At 41.1% G+C, this 19,176-nt stretch overlaps 1 protein-coding gene across 4 annotated transcripts in view; it reads right to left on the reverse strand.

Annotated features, from left to right (window-relative positions):
* PAIP1 (poly(A) binding protein interacting protein 1) overlaps positions 1–18,925 on the reverse strand; it is a 30,116-nt gene extending 11,191 nt beyond the window's left edge. Inside the window, exons 1-5 of one of the 4 annotated variants that reach the window (XM_039234152.1) lie at positions 18,683–18,925; positions 17,150–17,319; positions 8,134–8,319; positions 4,631–4,743; positions 1,334–1,445 (exon numbers count right to left, since the gene is read on the reverse strand). In XM_039234152.1, coding sequence (XP_039090083.1) covers positions 1,334–1,445; positions 4,631–4,743; positions 8,134–8,319; positions 17,150–17,248 — 510 coding nt within the window. In that variant the 5' untranslated portion in view covers positions 17,249–17,319; positions 18,683–18,925. Of the gene's footprint in view, positions 1–1,333; positions 1,446–4,630; positions 4,744–8,133; positions 8,320–17,149; positions 17,320–17,520; positions 17,622–17,908; positions 18,424–18,682 lie in introns of those variants that run through there. The other 3 variants (XM_039234150.1, XM_039234151.1, XM_039234154.1) reach the window with 3 other exon arrangements.
* Positions 18,926–19,176: the final 251 nt, after the last annotated feature.

The raw sequence follows: 19,176 nt of genomic DNA on the forward strand, positions 1-19,176 counted from the left end.
AACTATGGGTAAAATTTTTTTATCTATCATAGATGATCAGGATAATCTAAACCTCCTTTATAGTCTCATAAAACATTCTATTTTATTAAGATAGCAGCTTTTTTGGAACTTGCAGCATTTTTTTTTTTTTGCTTTTTATACTGTTTAGAAGTACAGTTTTGCAACGGAATGGTCTAAGTGTCTTAGCCAGAAGAGCTGTAGGCTCGGGAGCCAAACCTCATCTTTACACTCCCCACAGACATAGCATCAGTACTTCCACACAAGTAAACACACAGCAGCATTCTTAAAATGGTTCTTCTTCATATACGTTTTTTTTTTTTTTTTTTTTTTTAAATTAAAATCGAGAATATCTCCAGGCAGGCCCCACACTCAGCACAGAGCCTGACAGAGGGCTCAATCCTATGACCCTGGGATCACGATCCAAGCCAAATTCAAGAGTTGGACGTTTAACTGACGGAGCCACCCAGACACCCCTTAGAGCACATTTTAGATGAGTGCTCTTATTTGGTCTTCTATAAAAATTAAACTGGAAAAGATTAATGCAGGAGATTTTTAAAAAACTAAGTCCATCTGTGGTAAAAAGGGATAGTCAATTGAACACTAGATTGGACAGAGACCGTTTAGATGCACTAAGAGATGCACATTTGATAGTGGACTCCTGGGTCTTTGCAGTGGTGTTTATGATTAAGTCTTCAAATCCAAGTTCAAGGAGGTAGAACCTGTATCTGGGATAAACTAATCAAAATTCAAGCACATCCATTACAAAGTAATGTTCAGCACTTAATTGCCTAGTAACACACATATATTCAAATATACCACCAAGTCAAACTTGGTTAGCTGTACGTTGGACAAATGCATCTTATGTGGAAGATTCATATATAAATGGCACCAAGATAGTAATTCGGTGTGTATATGGGTAGGAAAACTCCCCAGAAATTCTGCTGTCTCCACTTCTAACGCAACGCTTTGTGCGCTGCAGAATGCTTGTGAGCCACCATCTTCAAGTCTACATACAAAATGTGTGAAGATTCAAAAAGTATGATTTCAACAGCTTAAACTTGCTTGGGAACCATGCCTTCCAAAGTACACAAAAACTAAATCCCCAGTAACTACTTCCCAACACCCTCCCCACAGAGGAAACAAACGTTATAGATGTTTCATTAAGAATACATACACTACTGCCTGCAGGTACGGAGACATTTTCTCATTCCCTCTGCCCCTCTTCCATTTCACCCTTCGGGTCATAGAGTGTAACGTAAATACAAATTCCTTATCAAGGTCGGTTTATGTTCTCTGGCTTTGTCAGTGCTTAAAGAAAAAAATTTCTCCTCACCTCCAAGTTAAGATAGAGTTCTCCCAAGAAGAGTACAAATGCATGGAATCGTTTTCGAGTCACTTCATCCCCCTTTGCAGCTTGATCTTTAACTTCATATTCAGTCCGACACCTAACGAAGACATACCTTTTATAAACTCACATTGCCTTTTTTTTGTGTGAACAAACAAGACGACCATCTGTTAGTTTCACTGTTCAAGCAATACCGAGGTAAGCACAATGACACCAATGCCCGGATTTTTTAGGAAAGGAAGTGTTCCAGTCTATTGCAGAACCCAGAATTTACAACGCTTTTTCATACTAAGGTTCCTCGTTTTAAGAAACGGATGGGTTTATTTTGTCATCTGTTTGTCAACTGTTTAAGCAACATGGGTTTCACGAGGTTCATTGTATATTGGCACCACAAAGAAAAAATGCCTCACCTTGGTCTTCTAGGCTTTTTGTCAAGAAAGCACTGTTTTTACTCAAATTGTCTCTGTAAAATGTTTTACTCTGAACATATGAACTTTAAAAACACATCTTAAAAAATATATAGAGATGGGTCTCCAACTGAAAATAAAATGAATTTTTATTAAGCTCATTATACTTTTAACCTCCATTAAACAAATCAGACAAATGAAAAGTCGCCATTTGAAATTGACATAGAAACAGAAAGCAGTTAATTTGGTCTCAATATCCCAGAGACCAAAAGGAGCCAACTAACTTGGTTTCCCTCACCTTATTCCCCCCCAACCCTGACTTGACCCATCTGCCACCCCAGAAGTTATATAAAACAATCACAACAAACCTGTCATAGCCCATGTCAGTGAATTACGGAGCCAGCTGTTACTAAAAGGATTTTAAAAATATGCTTTAAATGTTTACCAATTTGGTGTTCAATGTTTTTCTTATCTTTCTTGATAAGGTGAAAAAACTCTAGGAAAGTCATGTTTTATAAAGCTGATTTTTGACAGTTATTTTCAGGAAAAAAAGAAGGGTTTATAGAGACTGAATGGCTTCCATGTGTGAGGAATCAGTTTAGCTTGGCTATGTGAAATTAAAAAAAAAAAAAATTCTTAAAAAAAAGTCACTGCTTACCAAAATTTTACCTTGGATCGGTCAATGAATCAACCATAAGCCCAGTACAGTTTATGTCTATGTGGCTTATAGCTCAGAAGCTACATTAAATAAGCAACATTTCATTGAGTCATATTTGTTACGGTCTAAACATTAATTCCTTATCAGAGCAAAAGTTGGGATACCTGGGAGTAAAACACCCTGTTTAATAATGGGAAGGATGGGCTAATTAATGCCAGTTCAGTCATCCAAATACCTTGTTGGCTACTCTCCTTAAGGACTTTATAGGCAGGAGTTTTGAGAAAATGACCTTTTTGTTTTCTAAGTGTAATGACTATTATATTATACATTAAGATATGTTAACACAAATGGAAAGGTAAATCCATACCCCTGGACATCATTGGTAAACTAGAGGAGAAGAACACACACCTCTAATCTTTTTAAGCTAGAGACCTAAATTAAAAGCAATACGTGCTTGTTTCAGAAAGGTTAAAAATAGAAAAACACGAAGAATAAAGTCACTACAACCCAGAGATAATTAAAGGTTAACTTTTCTAAGTATGTTTACATTTTTAAGTTAGGTAATAGAATCAAACTGTGCTTTTCATTTGTTAAGGAATTAGCACTTATATTAATATCTCTGACAGTTATCACAGCACTCTGGAACCTGGGGTAGAGTCAAAAGAGAATTGGAAGAGGTTTTCAACCATGGCTACAGACTACAATCATTTGGAGAGCTTTAAAAAACCAAGGTTCCACCTCAGTCCAATAACGTCCAAATTTCCAAGAATGAGGACAGGGTCTCAGCCTTATTTGAAGTCTCTGGGTAACTCTAAGGCAGTCAGTGGGGAGAGGTTCATGGGAAAAGCAGCCAGCCTTTCTGCCATGCGACCTCCTAGAAGTGCCCACTTTCACCTCTTTCCAGGAGCTATAAATATAGCTTAAGGTTAAATAGGTTTTTAGAATTTTATCATTTATATTTTCCCAGGTTCTACCTATTCAGAGCCATTCCAAATATTTCTATTAAAATATTGTCTTTTTCTTATTCCTCAGAGGCCCTTGTTTTCATATTAAATTAGTTCACTGCCAGTGTTATAAATTCCCCTTTTTCTTCATATAAACTTATGACACTCCCCCCATATTTTAATCTATATGTAATTTCTGTATGTAATTAGATTTAATCTTTTTAGGACTTATGGATAAATCTTACTTAAAAGGGCTTACCAACCCAAGATTTACTTGTTTCTCTTAGCACTTAGTGTTTCACTTTTAAGTCTTTTACAGATTTGAAATATACTGTGGTGTACAGTGAGACAAGGACCCACCTTTTCTCTCCCCATGAATGGCTAGCCAGTTGTAAGCAGCACAATTTACTTTCTACAAATATATCTGAAGTATCACCTTCATCAAAAGCTTAATTTTCAAGTGTCTCTGGAGTAGACTTTTGGAACCTTTATTCTGTTTCAGTGCAATTTAACCCAATGATGGGATACTTTGCAACCATTAAAAGTATCTTCAAAGAACTAATGGACTAACTGTAATAAACTTGAAGACAACCTTCTTCTTGAATAAAACAACTCCAAGAAAAGGTTTCCCTAAATTAGCTTAGGAATTCAAAGTCATGCCAAAAAGATCTAATAATACACCCAAAAGATTTATGTAATTTCACATGTTGATTCTAAAGTTCTTTGGAGAAAAGACATATGCAAGAATAGCAAAGGAAATTCTACCCAAAAACTATGGGGAGGGGACTAATCTACTAGGTATTAACAAATTAGAGCTTTTCAATAGTATCATAATAAAATAGAAATAGAGCAAGTGATACATGGAATATAATGAACCTCTAGAACCAAAACCCAAATATTAGGATGTAGTTTAAGAAAGTTAGCAGTTCATATCAGTAAGGAAATGATCATTCTAAAAAAATGGTAGGGGTAAAACTAGTTCTGTACTAGTTGAGCACCTACTCAAACGTACAGAAGTACGAAGAAGTATCTAAGTGATCATCTTTAAGATACTGGAAAATGAAGGGCCATCTAAGCACAAAACCAAAGGCAGACATTACAGAAAAAAGACTGATATGTGGGACTATGAATTTTTAATAGTACATACTATACTCTGATACAAGTAAGAATGGTCCACCCTAACTTCCCCTGCAACTTTCTATAACGCAAGAAAAGAAGAATGGTCAAATTCTAGTAGGTTTCAAGTTTTCCTTTAATTTCATATATTCACACTGACCTTTGAAGCAGCAACTGGCGAAAGTTGCCACTCTGTGGACTAATTGTCAGATGATGGGACAGGTAATTACACAGGCGAGCTCCCATGTAAGAGAAATTTGGGATAGATGTGGCCTTTCAAAAAGAAAAAAAAAAGTTGTTTATGACATAAATACATTGTTATTAATGCAAATACTTAACAGCAACATTCTAAAAAAGAAACATTTTCACCCCTAAAACTGACATTATACAAGTGTACAAGTCTTTAATTGATCAGTATAAGGAAATTAACTCTCCCACCCAATACCAAGAGCAAGAACAAAGGAAAGTGTTTAAGGCAAGTTCTCCCCACAATTTACTTGAGGTTACCAGAAAGCTAATTAACAGGGTCTCTTTATATTAGCCAATTTTTGCACAGGATGTATGCAAGTGCCCAGTTGCGCAGTGCTAATTATGAATAAGAGTATTTGCCAAACGATTGTTTCATGGGGTTTTTCAGGGACAGGATGGCACAGACTTTGGCATCTAGCAGCCTAAAATAAAATTCCCAGGACTGCATGGAGACCTTGGACATCTCGAACCTTCCCTGGGCTTCTGCTTGATTCCTAGGAGAGGTGATAAATGGTACCTGGTATAAGAGATTAACACTTAAAGAATACTCCAAACACACTTGGGGTGTAAAGAAATAAAGAGAAGCTCTTCCAAAAACTAAGATTGTGAAAAACACGATGTACAGAAGACAGATTGATACAGCTGAAGCAGTACTAAGTTTTAACTTTAATTACAGTTTTTAAAGTATAGTAGAGACAACATAGTTTACTACTTAATATTAGGGAACACATTAAAAGATTAAGGGACTCGACCAAGGTTACAAAGGTAATAACTAACCAGAGTCTAGATGTAACAGATGATCTGATGCCTCTCTGACCTGATGCTTTTGAGTTACAGTAAGTTTTAGACACATCACTTAACTTCTGCTAAGATGTGTATAAAATAAGGGAGAAAAATAATACCTTGCAACCATGGAGGATTAAATGAGTTAATTCATTACATGTTAAGTGTTTACCATGGCATAGCATGTAGTAATTATGTTATAATTAGATCTTTTTATTTCTAATTATTTCGTTGCTCACAAGGGACCCCTGTTATCACAGCAGACTGGTTCCTCCTGAGATCATGTATGCATATCTGGTACCACAGAAGACTTGAAATTAAGAAATCCTACTTTTCCCCATTATGGACATTGCCTGTTTTCCTTTAGTTTACTTTTAAAATCATCTCACACAACTTAAAAGACAAGAAGCTCTCCAAGACTTGTTACTAAAACATCATACTTCCCCACTATCCCTCACCTTTACCCTCCCACAGACAACCACTTTCAATTCTTTCAGCTGAAAAGGTTTCAACCTCTGTATCTCCATGCTCCAAGATTTCAGTTTAGTCATTATTTCTTACGGTTTCCCACCATGGAAAAGGAATATCCAGTTTTCACCATGCTTAACCCCACTCCATTCTGCGGTTTCCCAATCTTTCCACCTACCAATGTCATTATACCATGATTTGATTAGTTTTGGGTTTCCATTTACAGCAGGAACACATAATATACAGATTTCTCCTTTGCTATACAACTTTGTTTTCCTTGGACTTAATTTTTTCTACACTGTTCTTTACATAGGTCTCATTTGATTTACCGCTAAGCTCACACATTTTTAAGTTTCTTCTTAACATCTTCAAACAGAGCAGCCATGCTCATCTTACCAGGAATCGTGGCCAGAGCCTTCTGCCCTATGCCAGCGAAGCCTGGCAATCATCTCGGGATCTCCTTCACCACCACCTGGATGATCCACTTAGCCGCTCCTCTTAAATGCTGTTTTCCTAGTTTCTACCTCTTTGGCCTTGGCTTAATTCTTTTTGGCGGAGTACTTCCCTTCAATAACTCAAGAGGGGTTACAATAAAACTTCAAACTGGATACTCAGTGCAAAAAGAGGGAGAGGGATTTTTGTTTTAAGAATTTGTAAGCAATCTTTTCCATCTCATTCCATCCTTGTCCTAGAGCCTTCCCAAGGCTCTACTCAGTACATCAGGGGATTTTCAGCTTTCCTCAATGGCTTGGAATTCAACTTTTTTAGATTGCCAAGTCAGTTACCACTCACCCACCTACTTTCCAGTCTCCAAAGCTGGTACTTTTAACTCCTTTCCTCATCTCAGTCCCTACAGGCTCATGGCTTCTTAAAAATCCTGTCATTTTAGCAGTATTGGGGGAAGAATCAAAGTTGAACATGTAGGTTTGATCTGCCATTTTTATAACAGCTCTTCTGTTACTATAAACAAATTCCCCTCAATGAAATTTAAAAGCAAGTAAAATCTGTGTATCATTGACACAGAATATCAAGCTTAAAATAAGGAATATATAGTCAAAGAATTGGCTTTGAGACAATCACAGAAATTGTAGTCTGTCAGGTTATAGTCCTTTTGTCCAGCCCTATGGAAACAGGCAGCCTATGAAGAACCAGGCAGCCTATGAAGTGCTGAAACTAGAACAGAAGAGGAACCAGAAAAAACAATTTCAATTTTTCCATTTTCTTCTATCCTTTGAAATACACCTAGAGGCCAAAAGTAGGTATGAGGATAAATAGAGCAATTAAATCTTCCTAAAATCTCAGGCATGTCCCAAACCTGAGAGTTGGCCAGGTAATGGGTCCACGAACTACTCTGAAAAAGTTGTAAAAGTAATCAAGTGAAACTCTGAGTAGGAGGAAAATTATCCAGCCATCATGATCACTCTTCCATATACTCCAAATTCAAGTTGCTCTTTCAGCAATGACTTAAATAACACTCGAGTTTATATTTCTATTCACCTCCCACTGTTTTTGGTCAGTTTCAAACATTGCCCTTAAATTAGTCTTCAAAATCCAGTGTTATCTATTTGCCCCCCTTAAAATAGCATTGATGTATCATTGATCAATATGCTAGGATCAAAACTAATCTTTGTGTGAACAATCTAGAATTATAGAATTAAGATGCAAATCCTTGGAAATTTTAGATATAAGCATTAATGTTAAGACTCAAAAACAGTGCTTTATGGGTGGGGTTTTTTTTTGTTTTTGTTTTTGTTTTTTTGACTCCTTTAGGAGGCAAGAAAGTTCTCCCTGGATTTTCTTCTCCCTTAATCCAAAAGTGCTATGTAGGAATTCAACACCCAGAAGAAAAGAACTATGGTTAATTTCAGATCCTAGAACAACAGAGCAGGATGGAAAAAAGGTAGGACATTTACCTAGCCTTCTTCATAAATGCCTAACACTCCTTCCAACTGCCTATATAGAGCCTTCAATCTCCAGTCTGGCTCTAGCTCTATCCCCACTACAGGGATTTTATACAACAGACCTGAAAAGCTCCCATGAACCTTAAAGAGTTAAGGAGTGTGGAAGCCAGGAAACATGAACCTGGCCTCACTGAAGGAGCAACACCACCCTTGGGCTTCAAGCTAGCTATATGAGGATTATGCGTGCCATCAGCCAACCTACCTGTTGATAGATGAGTTCTACAAGTTCTTGCAAAGCATCATCTGTTGTAACCCAGCCATTCAGGGTCTCTGCAAACTGTTCAATTTCAGTTTCAAAACTGCCAGGCTGCTCTGTAAGATGATTCAAAAAATCCTGAACATATTCTGAGAGAGTGGGATAATCCTCACAACCATCTTCATAGGATTCCTATAGATCAAAAGTTAAAAAACAAACAAAAAAACATGTTTTAGTCCTTGCAGTTGGCTAAAATAAATCTGAGGCAGCTTTAAGGTGAGAAGTCTCTAGAACAAATGATCCTTCACATAAACTTTGTTATTTTCTTCAGCAAAATTAAATCCACTGAACTATTCCTTCTGCCCCAATGGCCAAAAGTGTTACATTATAGCAGAAAGACTCCATCTAACTGGGTGGGAAATGGTCTTCTCATCCCTAGCAGATTTACAAAATGGTTGAGAAAATTTAAACTAGTATTTTACTATAATGCCAGTTATCAAAATTAAGACTTTGATCTACTTATGGGAACAAGATCTGAGATTTGCTTCAAAGTGGGAAGGGAGAAGGGACCAGGGATAGAGAGAAGTAAGAATGGCCACAGGTCGGGGCGCCTGGGTGGCTTAGTCGGTTAAGTGTCTGACTTTCGCTTAGGTCATGATCTCGCAGTTCGTGGGTTCGAGCCCCGCGTCGGGCTCTGTGCTGACTGCCAGCTAAGAGCCTGGAGCCTGTTTCAGAGTCTGTGTCTCCCTCTCTCTGACCCTCCCCTGCTCATGCGGTCTCTCTCTCTCCTAGAAATAAATAAAAATATTTAAAAAAAAAAAAAAAAAAAAAAAGAATGGCCACAGGTAGCTAACTGTTGAGGCTGTGATGGGGGTAGAGATCATCACTCTCTCATTCTTACAGATATTTAACAATTTATATATTGAAAAAAGGACCCAGTTAAGGTCTATCCTCTGTTAATTCCCAAGGACAGAGAAATATATAGTTAAGGGATATAAAATTTCACCATAGTGGAACTGTGGCAGACTTGGGCTGCTATATATCCAGGCTTTTAGTCATCCCTGACAGTAGCAGTAGTTTCCAACTAATGTTTTACCACTATCACCTTTGATAGGTTCCAATCTTTTAATTAATGGCAGGAGGCTGAACACAGGGGGTACTGCAAAAGGTAGCATATCAGATTATCAATCGGATACTTGCAATGCTTAGAATACCAACCAAAGCATTCTGAAATTTGCTAAAGAGTTACGAATGATCTAATAAGAACTATATTGCTAGTGAAACTTACCCTTTCCCAAAAAGGAGTCAAATGAGAAACCACATGAAAGAATCAGGACAATACAGAAGCATTTTATGAAGGAGTTAAGTTCTAAAGCCAGTGAGTGCATAAAGAAAAAAAAAAAAAAATCACACGCAGTCCAAATTCTCCTTAGGAAAGCTCTATGTTAAAGATGAACAACTAAGCTTAGTGAAAGGGCTACTACAGCCAGTTGGTCCTCTGCTACTGGTGCCAACCACCACTCAGAGGCCATGGTACATAATTTTTCTGTATTTTCAGATATTAAAGTGATACTAAACATTAGTTGTATGTACTACGAGAAGCACTAAGGGAGGAAAACCAACTGCAGGAATAACAGATTCACGTGCCCATATCATGCTCATAGTGTTTGTTGAGCAGAAGAATAGGTAAACTGATACGTTAAATGAATCAAAATTGAATCCAAATTAAAGGACTCCCCTTTAGGGGCGCCTGGATGGCTCAGTCCGTAGAGACTGATTTTAGGGTCAGGAGTTCTAGGACCACGTTGGGTACAGAGATTAGTTAAAAAATAAAATTTTAGGGGTGCCTGGGTGGCTCAGTCAGTTAAGCTGCCCAATTTGGCTCAAGTCATGATGTTGCAGTTCAGGAGTTCGAGCCCCATGTTGGGCTCTGGGCTGACAGCTCAAAACCTGGAGCCTGCTTCAGATTCTGTGTCTCCCTCTGTCCCTCCCCTGCCCATACTCTATCAAAAATAAAAACATCTTAACAAGTTTAAGACTTTAAAAATGACTCTAAAATAAAGAGGTTAAATTAACACTGATGAAATTCAAATTTATTCATCATAAACACTACACTTCTATGACTGAGGATTAAATGAGTTAATGAGTAAATGCCCCTAGACCTGTGACTAGCACATAGTAAGGCATTAACTGTTCAGCAAATTTCTACATTTCTGGGAAAACACTAAAACATATTCCAAATGCCACAGCCATGTTCTCATACCTAAAGAATCACACCTAAAAGCATCTAAAGAACAGAATAAAAGTCTATACTTCTTGATATGTAAGATGATGCCCGATTAATAAGCTATGTATAATATGCGACAGACACTATAAGAGCTCTGCAAGCTTGTCTCACTTAACCCTAAAAAACTTGGCACAGATGGAAGAAATGAACACAGAGCAGTTAAGTCACCTTGGTTATTCATTCAAAAGCATTTACTGTGGAGTTCCTACTAAGTGCCATACAGTGTTTTAGGTGCTAGGGCTACGGTCTTGGCATGAACAAAGGAGACAAAGTCCTCTTCCAGTGAGGCTTATCTCCCACCATGGAGGACATCATTCATATGTTAGAATATACTATGAAAAAAGGTGGGCTAAAACTAATGTATCACTGTATGTTAACTACATTGGAATGAAAAAAAAAAAAAAGGAAGCATTCTCAAGAGTTAACATCTCATTTGAAGATGAAAAGAACAAAATAAACCCAGCCATACAAATTTCTGAGGCTTAGAAGGCTTACAAAGCACACAGGCCCCAGGGCGCCTGGGTGACTCAGTCAGTTGGACATCAGACTGTTCAGGAGTTTGAGCCCTACATCGGGTGGAACAGAGGCCACTCCAGATCCTCTGTATCCCCCCTCCCCTGCTCTTGTTCTCAGATATTTAAAAAAACAAAACAAAACAAAACACATAGGCCCCAAGGCGATAGGTGCTTATCTGATACCTTTGAGAAAAAAAAGACAGGACAGACACTGAAGGTGAGGCAATAGCTAAGATCAACGAGGCAGACGGGAAATCATGTAGGATCTTGGGGACTACACCAAGACTGGCTTGAAAGCCAGTGGAAAAACCACTGGGCAAAGAGTTTGAACAAGCAGAGACCACGTACCAACTTAATTGGTGTGGTCATACAGCTAGTTAGAAGAACTGAGCACAGGACAAACCCTGTGTAACCTCTCTGCTACACTCCAAGGAACGGACAAAGGCTTTAAAACCCAACTCTGACACACGTACAAGAATATTCTTTGCCAAAAATCCATCTAACAATTAACAAAACTTGTTAAATATACCATCTTATATCCACATAATAGATCAAATAGCCACTTAAAGATTTACATCTATTAATACAGAAATCACTAATATGTTTTAAACGCAAACAACAGAACCATATTTTAGTACAGCTTAATTTTAAGAGATTTACAGACAATGAGAATTTCTGGAAAGATAGACAAAGATAACAGTGGTTACCTCCGGAGTCCATGAATGTTCATATTATAAATATTGACCATTTTTTAGAAGACTGTGAAAGCAGTTAAGCATTATAAATGCATACATTAATTACACTTAATCTTAGCTACATATATGGGAGTTTTACATTAAAAACACTTGCATCTATGGAGTTTTACAGACGTGGAGTGTCCTGTTACTACTGACAAAGAAAAGCAGGAAGCCTACAGGTCCTAGCTGAAGGTATTCCTTTCTGGGTTCTATCAAACATCACTCGTTGTGGCAAAAATGCAGTCTCAAAGACTGATTTCCGGTCTTCTACGGAAGCAGAACTCTTTTAAGACAGCCCGAAGTCTTAAAGTAAAGAAAGGAGAGTAGCGCTACTCTGATTATAAGCATTACAGGGGACAGGTTCAGAGGCTGCAGTTTCAAGCAAATAAGGAAGCACAGAGTATTCTGGACAAACCAACACTCCGACGTGTTTGCATGATTTCTCTAGTGCCAGATTTTTAAGTACAAATTTCATCAGTCTTCAATGTAGAGTTAAATGATTTTCAAGCTGAAGGATGAAGTTTTATTTCTCTTAGAATTCTGTACCAAGAAATCAGGGGGGATATCAGTTAGAAAACGCACTTTTCATGGAAGATACTTTGCATGCACTGATAGAGAGAAGACCATAATCCAAAGCAGCAAGAATAAAAGGGAACTGATCAGACACCTAGGCAGTGGCACAATCAAAACTACTTTAGTTTGAAGGGAGCAAGAGAAAGAGAAACAGGAGTCAATATACCATTTTTAGCCTGAGCAGCTAGTTAGAATATAAAAAAAATAAGAGGTTTGCAGAAAATAAATTTTTTTATACTGAAGTTTCAATGTGAGATCCTCATGAACAAGTCAAAACAGAAACAAAAGCCAGAAGTTCAGAGGAAGAATTAGATTTCAGTATCAGTAGACAGATAGGCAATGGTCAGATTCTAAGTGATAGGAAGGATCACCAAAGGCAGGCAATAAAATGGGGGGGGGGAGGGGAGAAGTTCAGGGACTACTGTCTGGGAAAAGGAATGATCTGCAAATTGGAAGGATGAAGAAAGGTACCGCCACAGTGGCCAAAGGAAAAAAGGGTGTTCAATAGATGCAAATGCTACAGAATAATCTTAGAAGGGGACATCTGAAAGAACCATGGTTGCAGTCTTGGGAGTGAGACTATGCACAGAGGGAAAAGTTAAAATCACTACCGCAAATATTCCATTCTTATAAGAATAAGAGGAATTTCTAGAAGACTGAAAAGGTACCCTTGGACCCTAGCACAAGACTAGACACACTGGGACTTGTTAAACCGCACAGATCATGCTGTGGTCAAGGTCTACAAAGATGAGGGTTGAGGACAATAGATTTAGGGGTCCCTGGGTGGCTCAGTTGGTTAAGAATCTGACTCTCAAATTCGGCTCATCATGATCTCCTGGTTCGCGAGATGGAGCCCCACATCAGGCTCTGCACTGACAGCATGGAGCCGGCTTAGGATTCTCTCTCTGCCCTTCCTTCCCTCATGCTCTCAAGATTAGATAGATATAGATAGATAAATAGAGGACAATATATTTTAAAACCCAAAGAGCATCACTGAAGGTCACAAAAATAGTAACAAATCAAATAGAGGGATCAGCCTATAGAGGTTTGATCAGTGAGAAGTAAAATAGTATCAACTGTGAATAAATTTACATTTAGGAGAACATCACTATTGAAAGGCAGAAGACAGTAACTTAAGGGGAACATTCTTAGAAGAAAGATGGGGATGGGGTGGTGAAGACTGTTGTTTTTTAATAAATGCTTTGTGAATTCCTATGTAGAATTTTTGGTTCTCCTAAGTGAGCTGTGATTAAATATTCAAGATGAAATGGTTGATCTAAAAAGACGCAGTGACCAGGAGTAGACAGATTTAACAACTCCCTAGGAGGAAGGCACAGAAAGCAGGAAATTCTAGCAGTGGGATTGGAGGAAGGACTCAAGGATAAAAGAGTTCAGAATCTTGGCAGGGTTCTTGGCAGAAAGCACAACAAGAGACTATCAAAGGGTTTTAGAAAAAAGTATGAATAGTTATGAACAGATCCAGTTCAAAGATACCCTTATTTTCAAGCATATCAAAGCAGACTTAAGGCATTTCTGTCCATTTTGTTTACTGCTGTATCCCTAGTGCTTGACTCACAGTAAGAATCCAACTATCTGTTGAATGAGTGAGTGAATATAGCTAACTTTGGATTATGGCTACTGTAAAGAGACCCTCACAAGACCCTATCCTAAGAGTCAGGGAAAAACCAAGGATACTGCTGTTCTGTGACTAAGCAGAGGAAAAATGCCTACCTTTGACAGAGGATAAAAGGGTAAATGAGGAAGACTAGGGAATGCACCAGAGCAGCGGTAGCAAGCTTGAAGGATTATGGAATTGAGGTGGATTACAAACAAGGCAAGCCAATGAGCAATTAGAGGTCACACATTCCATCTAAGGGGCTGCCTCCATTCAGCTGCAGACAATTTTTGCTCTATCAGAGTAACAGTCTGGTACAATCACATCTTATGATTTCAGGAGAAACCAGAAAATTCAGATTTCCAACATCTAACTTAAGTACTGGTTGCTAATTAAACTGGCCCTTTTAAAAAAAAAATAAAGGAAAAACACTGCAGGCCAAAGACAACACACCTGCAGGCCACACACGAGCCATGGGCTTTCAGTTTACAATCTGTTCCAGCCAACTGAGCATAGAAGAAACTGACCTAATAAAGGATATCAAGGAATGCCTAACAGGGGACAAGGGCCCAAAATAAGTGGACCGACATGGCTCTGTAGCCCAGGACTCAAACTATGCAGAACTATGTAAACTAGATGGTATAGAACTCTGGGGGGAAAAAAAAATGCATCTCTATCATAAAATGGTCCAAGTCAATAAGGAGACATATGGGAAACAGTTCATGGCTGTCTGAAAGAAAGTACTCTTTAAGAGTTTATTCAACTACTCACAGCTTTCCAATGGTTACTTTCCTCTCTGAGCCAAACACATCTTTGGGGCAAGAATCCAAGCTGTTCTTTCTTCTATTTTACATGACTGATATCAAATCAACAGCTCTTCCAAATGCCTATCGTTTCCCCTTCCCAGCCCCAAAGTTTTTTTGTTTTTTTTTTTTTAAAGTTTATTTATTTTGAGAGAGACAGAGCACAAGTGGAAGGGCAGAGAGGAAGAAGCTCAAGCAAGCCCCTTGCTGTCAGCGAAGAGCCCATGTGGAGCTCAGCTCATGAACCAGGAGATCATGACCAGAACCAAAAATCAAGAGTCTGCCACTCAACTGACTGAGCCGCCCAGATGCCCACCAAAGCTTTTTCCTACAGCAGTCTCAGATGCATGAAGTTTCTAAAACATGGGGTAGTTTTTCCACGTCTTTTCTATAAAATATGGAAGGAAAGCACTGCCCCCGACTCAAGAAGCAACAAAACAGGTGTGCCGTTAGTTATCAGGTAAACACAAATTAAACCACAAGTAGTGGGGCGCCTGGATGGGGCTCAGTGGGTTAAGTATCCAACTTCAGCTCAGGTCATGATCTCACAGTTCAGAAGAGGCCCACACCGGGCTCTGTGCTGACAGTGCGGAGCCTGGAGCCTACTTCAAGTTCTCGGTCTCCCTATATCGGTCTCTGCCCCTCCCCTGCTTACACACCCGCTCTCTCCCAAAATAAGTAAACATTAAAATTTAATAAAAATAAATAACCACAAGAGGATACCACATACCCACCAAACTTAAAAAATAGAAATTTCCAAATGCTGACAAGGAAGCAGAGCAAGTGGAAATCACATACTACATACATTGGAGCAGTCTCTGGAAAACTATTTGGAAATCTCCATTAAAGTTGGCTACTGGGGCACCTGGCTGGTTCTTTTGGTAAAGCATAAAACTGTTGATCTTGGGGTGGACTTCAAACTCCATGCTGGGTGAGATTATTTAAAATCTTTGGGGGGAAAAATGAGTTGCTACCCTATGTCCTTGCAATTCCACTACGTACCCATGGGTAGAATAGCAGCCCTATTTACAACAGCCCCAAAGTGGAAGCAATTAAATGTTTATAAAGAGACAAAGGGAAACAGGTGCCTGGCTGGCTCAGTCGGTAGAGCATACAACTCTTGATTTCAGCTCGGGGTCGTGAGTTCAAGCCCCACGCTAGGGATGAAGGTTCCTTAAGATTAAAAAAAATTTTATAAGAAAAAAAGGAAATAAAACGTTAAAACAAAAACAGACAAATGGGACTGTGGTATAGTCTCACAATAGAATGCTAGATTAAGTCACCTTCAATTACAAGCTCCAACATGGATTAACTTGAATGTGGAAAAGTGAAAAACCTCTTCTGTATAAATCTATGTACTTTGAAAACAGGCAAAACTTGGAAGTCAAAACAGTAGTTAACCTAGGAGAGCAGTAATGATTAGGAGGGGACATAGGGAGCTTTGGGGAGGTTAATGTTCCTTTTCTTGATTTGGATGCTAGTTGCTTAAGTGTTCATTTTGTGAAACGTTGAGCTAACCTTTATGTACACTATTCTCGGTTAAATACCATTAAAACTAAAATTAGGAAAAGAGAAGACTTCTGCTAAAGTATTTTTTTTTTAAGCCTCTAATGGTTCCTGCCCCACTTATCTACAATCAATTGCTATGCATTTACCCAGGACATATTCCCAACTGTGCTTTGTGTTTTCTCCCACTTAAAGTGAGATCAATTTTTTTAAGTTATCATAGACAAAAATGAATCTGAAAGTTTAAAAGTTCTTCATACTTGTGTAAATACTTTATCAAAACCTCCTATATTTCTTATTAATTAGAACCAGAAACGCTTCTGTTTTTACAGAGTCCAGATGTGGAACATTCAAAAAACCTACCTCAAATGAGTCTCCAACAAAACCATGGTTTAATTTACCCTAAACTGCCAACAAATATTCAGCTATATTGCTAAAATCCAATTTAAAGTCAGCTTTGCTAGGCCATTCTGTAGATTGTTCACTTAGTCTGGACATAAAATTTTTTTAATGTAGTTTTTTTAATTTAATGTTTATCTTTGAGAAAGAAGAGTGAGCGAGTGAGCACATGCAAGCAGGAGAAAGAGGGGGTGACAGAGGATCTGAAGCCAGCTCTGTGCTAGAACTCACCAACCTGAGCAGAAGTCAGAGGCTTAACCCGCTGAGCAGCCCAGGCAGCCCCTGGACACAAGTTTCAGTTTTATGTATTGAAAGTGCCTTAACTATACCCTTTACTAGGCTAGAAATACTCTATAGATACTGGGAATACAGTGAAGAGAGGTCTACTCTCAATTTGTACGGATCTTTTGAACACCACAAACCACAAAATACATTCCTGAATCTGTTTGGTTTCCTCCAGACTTTAAAGAATTCATAACGTTTTTACGTGCAGTAGAAAGTTCCAGCATACTGATTAATGCCATACCGTAATAATCACGTTATTTCAGTAATATTAATCCAGAATGGTAGTAAAAAGGGATACTTACTGTATAATTAGAAGAATAACCTGATGGGTAAAATTCAGGAGCGTTCACAGACAGCTTGGACATCAATACAGGAGCTACAACCACCTGGGGTTTAGCCATTGCTGACTCCAAGTTTTGCTGTGCGATATTATCCTGTGAACTAGGTGGAGCTCTGAGGGGCCTCGTTTGCTCTGAGGAAAGAAAAACGAGGTGTTAAGATGCGTTCAATCCTTTGTATAACAACTTACTTTCTCCTGAAACGCCACAGGCGGAGGGCTGGTTTTTAAGAGTTAAACAAGAACCATCACGAATTTTAAGGTTATCGCCAGGATGTATACAGAAAGCCTGCAGAAAAGAACAATAGACTTGCTTTAGCTCACTGATGGCCATACCTGCCTCCTAAATGCGTGAGGGCTTTCTTTTATCCTTTTTCCGTTTGTAAGGAGTTAAAAGAGGTGGTTGCACGCCTACGGTCTGCCTTTCCAGGGCTGGGAAGGGGGAGGCGATTTTTTACTTCCTCCCCGGACCGCACAACTCAGAGACCGCGCACTGGGCCCCTCCCCCAGCCGGGGCGCACAAAGGATTCAGGCAGCCACCTTCCAAACCTCGTTCCAGGCCCGTCCCCACCCCGGAGCAACCGGGCCCCTCGGGGAATGCTTTCGGGGAACGTGGGGGTTGGGGGGGGATAAGAAGGAAAAAGAGCGCGGGCCTTGCCGCGCGCCGAGGGCCGTGGGGAAGCGTTGGCCCAGGAGGACAGGGTCCCCTAGAGCGGCTCCGTACCTGGGAGCGCCCCGGGCCGGGGAGGCCTCTGGGGGCCGGCGGGGACCTCGCACTGGGCCCCTGGCGGCGGGGCCGTCCTGGGCTGGCGCAGCGGCGGCGGCTGCAGGAAGCCCGGGGCTTTGGGCTGCGGCGGCGGCTGGTGCCGCGGCCGCTCAGCAGCCCCAGCTCCGTTCGGGAAACCGCCGCCCTCAGGCCCGCCCCCTCCGCGGCCCAGGCCCCGGCTCCGGCCCCGACCAGCACCTGGGGCCCGATCGAAACCGTCCGACATGCTCCTCCTCCTCCTCCTCCTCCGCCGGGGGCCGCTGCCGCTGCGCTCGGGAGAGGACGCGGGGGGAGGCGCCGCGGGCCGGCTCTCGCCGCCGCGCTCACTCGGGCCTCATGGAGGAGGAGGGCTGCGGGCCTCTGCTCGGTTCCTCGGCGCTTCGGGCAGAGCGGACGGCAGCTGGAGCACCCGCCGAAGCCGCCGCTCCAGAGCGCCCGCCCCCCGCGGCTGCCCTCCGCTTTCCGATTCTCCCCAAAACACGGCTCCCCCGCCTTCGGCGCGGCGGGGGCGAAGGCGGGTCACAGCGGCCCCCCGCGGCCCGGAGGCCCCTGGCGCGTCCTCCGTGTCTGCTGCGGTCCGTGGCGGGATGGCAGCCGCGGCCCAGCAGGCCGCTCGGCGAGCGGCGTCCCGGCCGCCGGACAGCGCTGCCCGCCGCGGGGACCCGGCGAGGGCATCTCGGCCGCCCCCCTTCTCCCGGGCCGGCCGAGCCGAGAGCAGAGAGGGGTGCTTACCCTAGGCGGGCCTGACCTACGCGGTGGCTCTCAGGAGAGAAGTGCGAGAATGACGGTTGATGCCAGGAAAATAAAAATACGGGGGGAGGGGGCGTGGAGGCAGAGCCAGGGTTCGCGGGCGCGCACCTCCGCGGGCGCGCAGGTGTGCTCAATGACCCGGCGCCGGCCGGCCCCAGGACAGCCGGGAAGGGCCGCTCCGCGGGAAGCTCCGCCACCTGTCGGGTCCGCCGCGGAGGAGGAGGGACACCATCAAAATGCACCTCTCTCTCCCCCCGCCCCTTTCAACTCACAGGAGGTGTTTATCAGAGTAGGTCCTACCTACTGTGTCCGGGCTTCAGTCTTCTCCCTTTTCTCTTCCCGTCCAGAAAGATTCAGAAAATGCACCACCTTTCAATGAAATTCCTCTCTTTTTCGTCCAATAAAAATAAAGCGCGAGCACAAATGCAAGCCACTTATGTAATTACAAATTTTCTAGAAGCCACATTAACGAGGTA

Source organism: Hyaena hyaena, unplaced genomic scaffold (genome assembly GCF_003009895.1).
Source record: "Hyaena hyaena isolate Hyena2069 unplaced genomic scaffold, ASM300989v1 scaffold_83, whole genome shotgun sequence".
NCBI classification, from domain to species: Eukaryota; Metazoa; Chordata; class Mammalia; order Carnivora; family Hyaenidae; genus Hyaena; species Hyaena hyaena.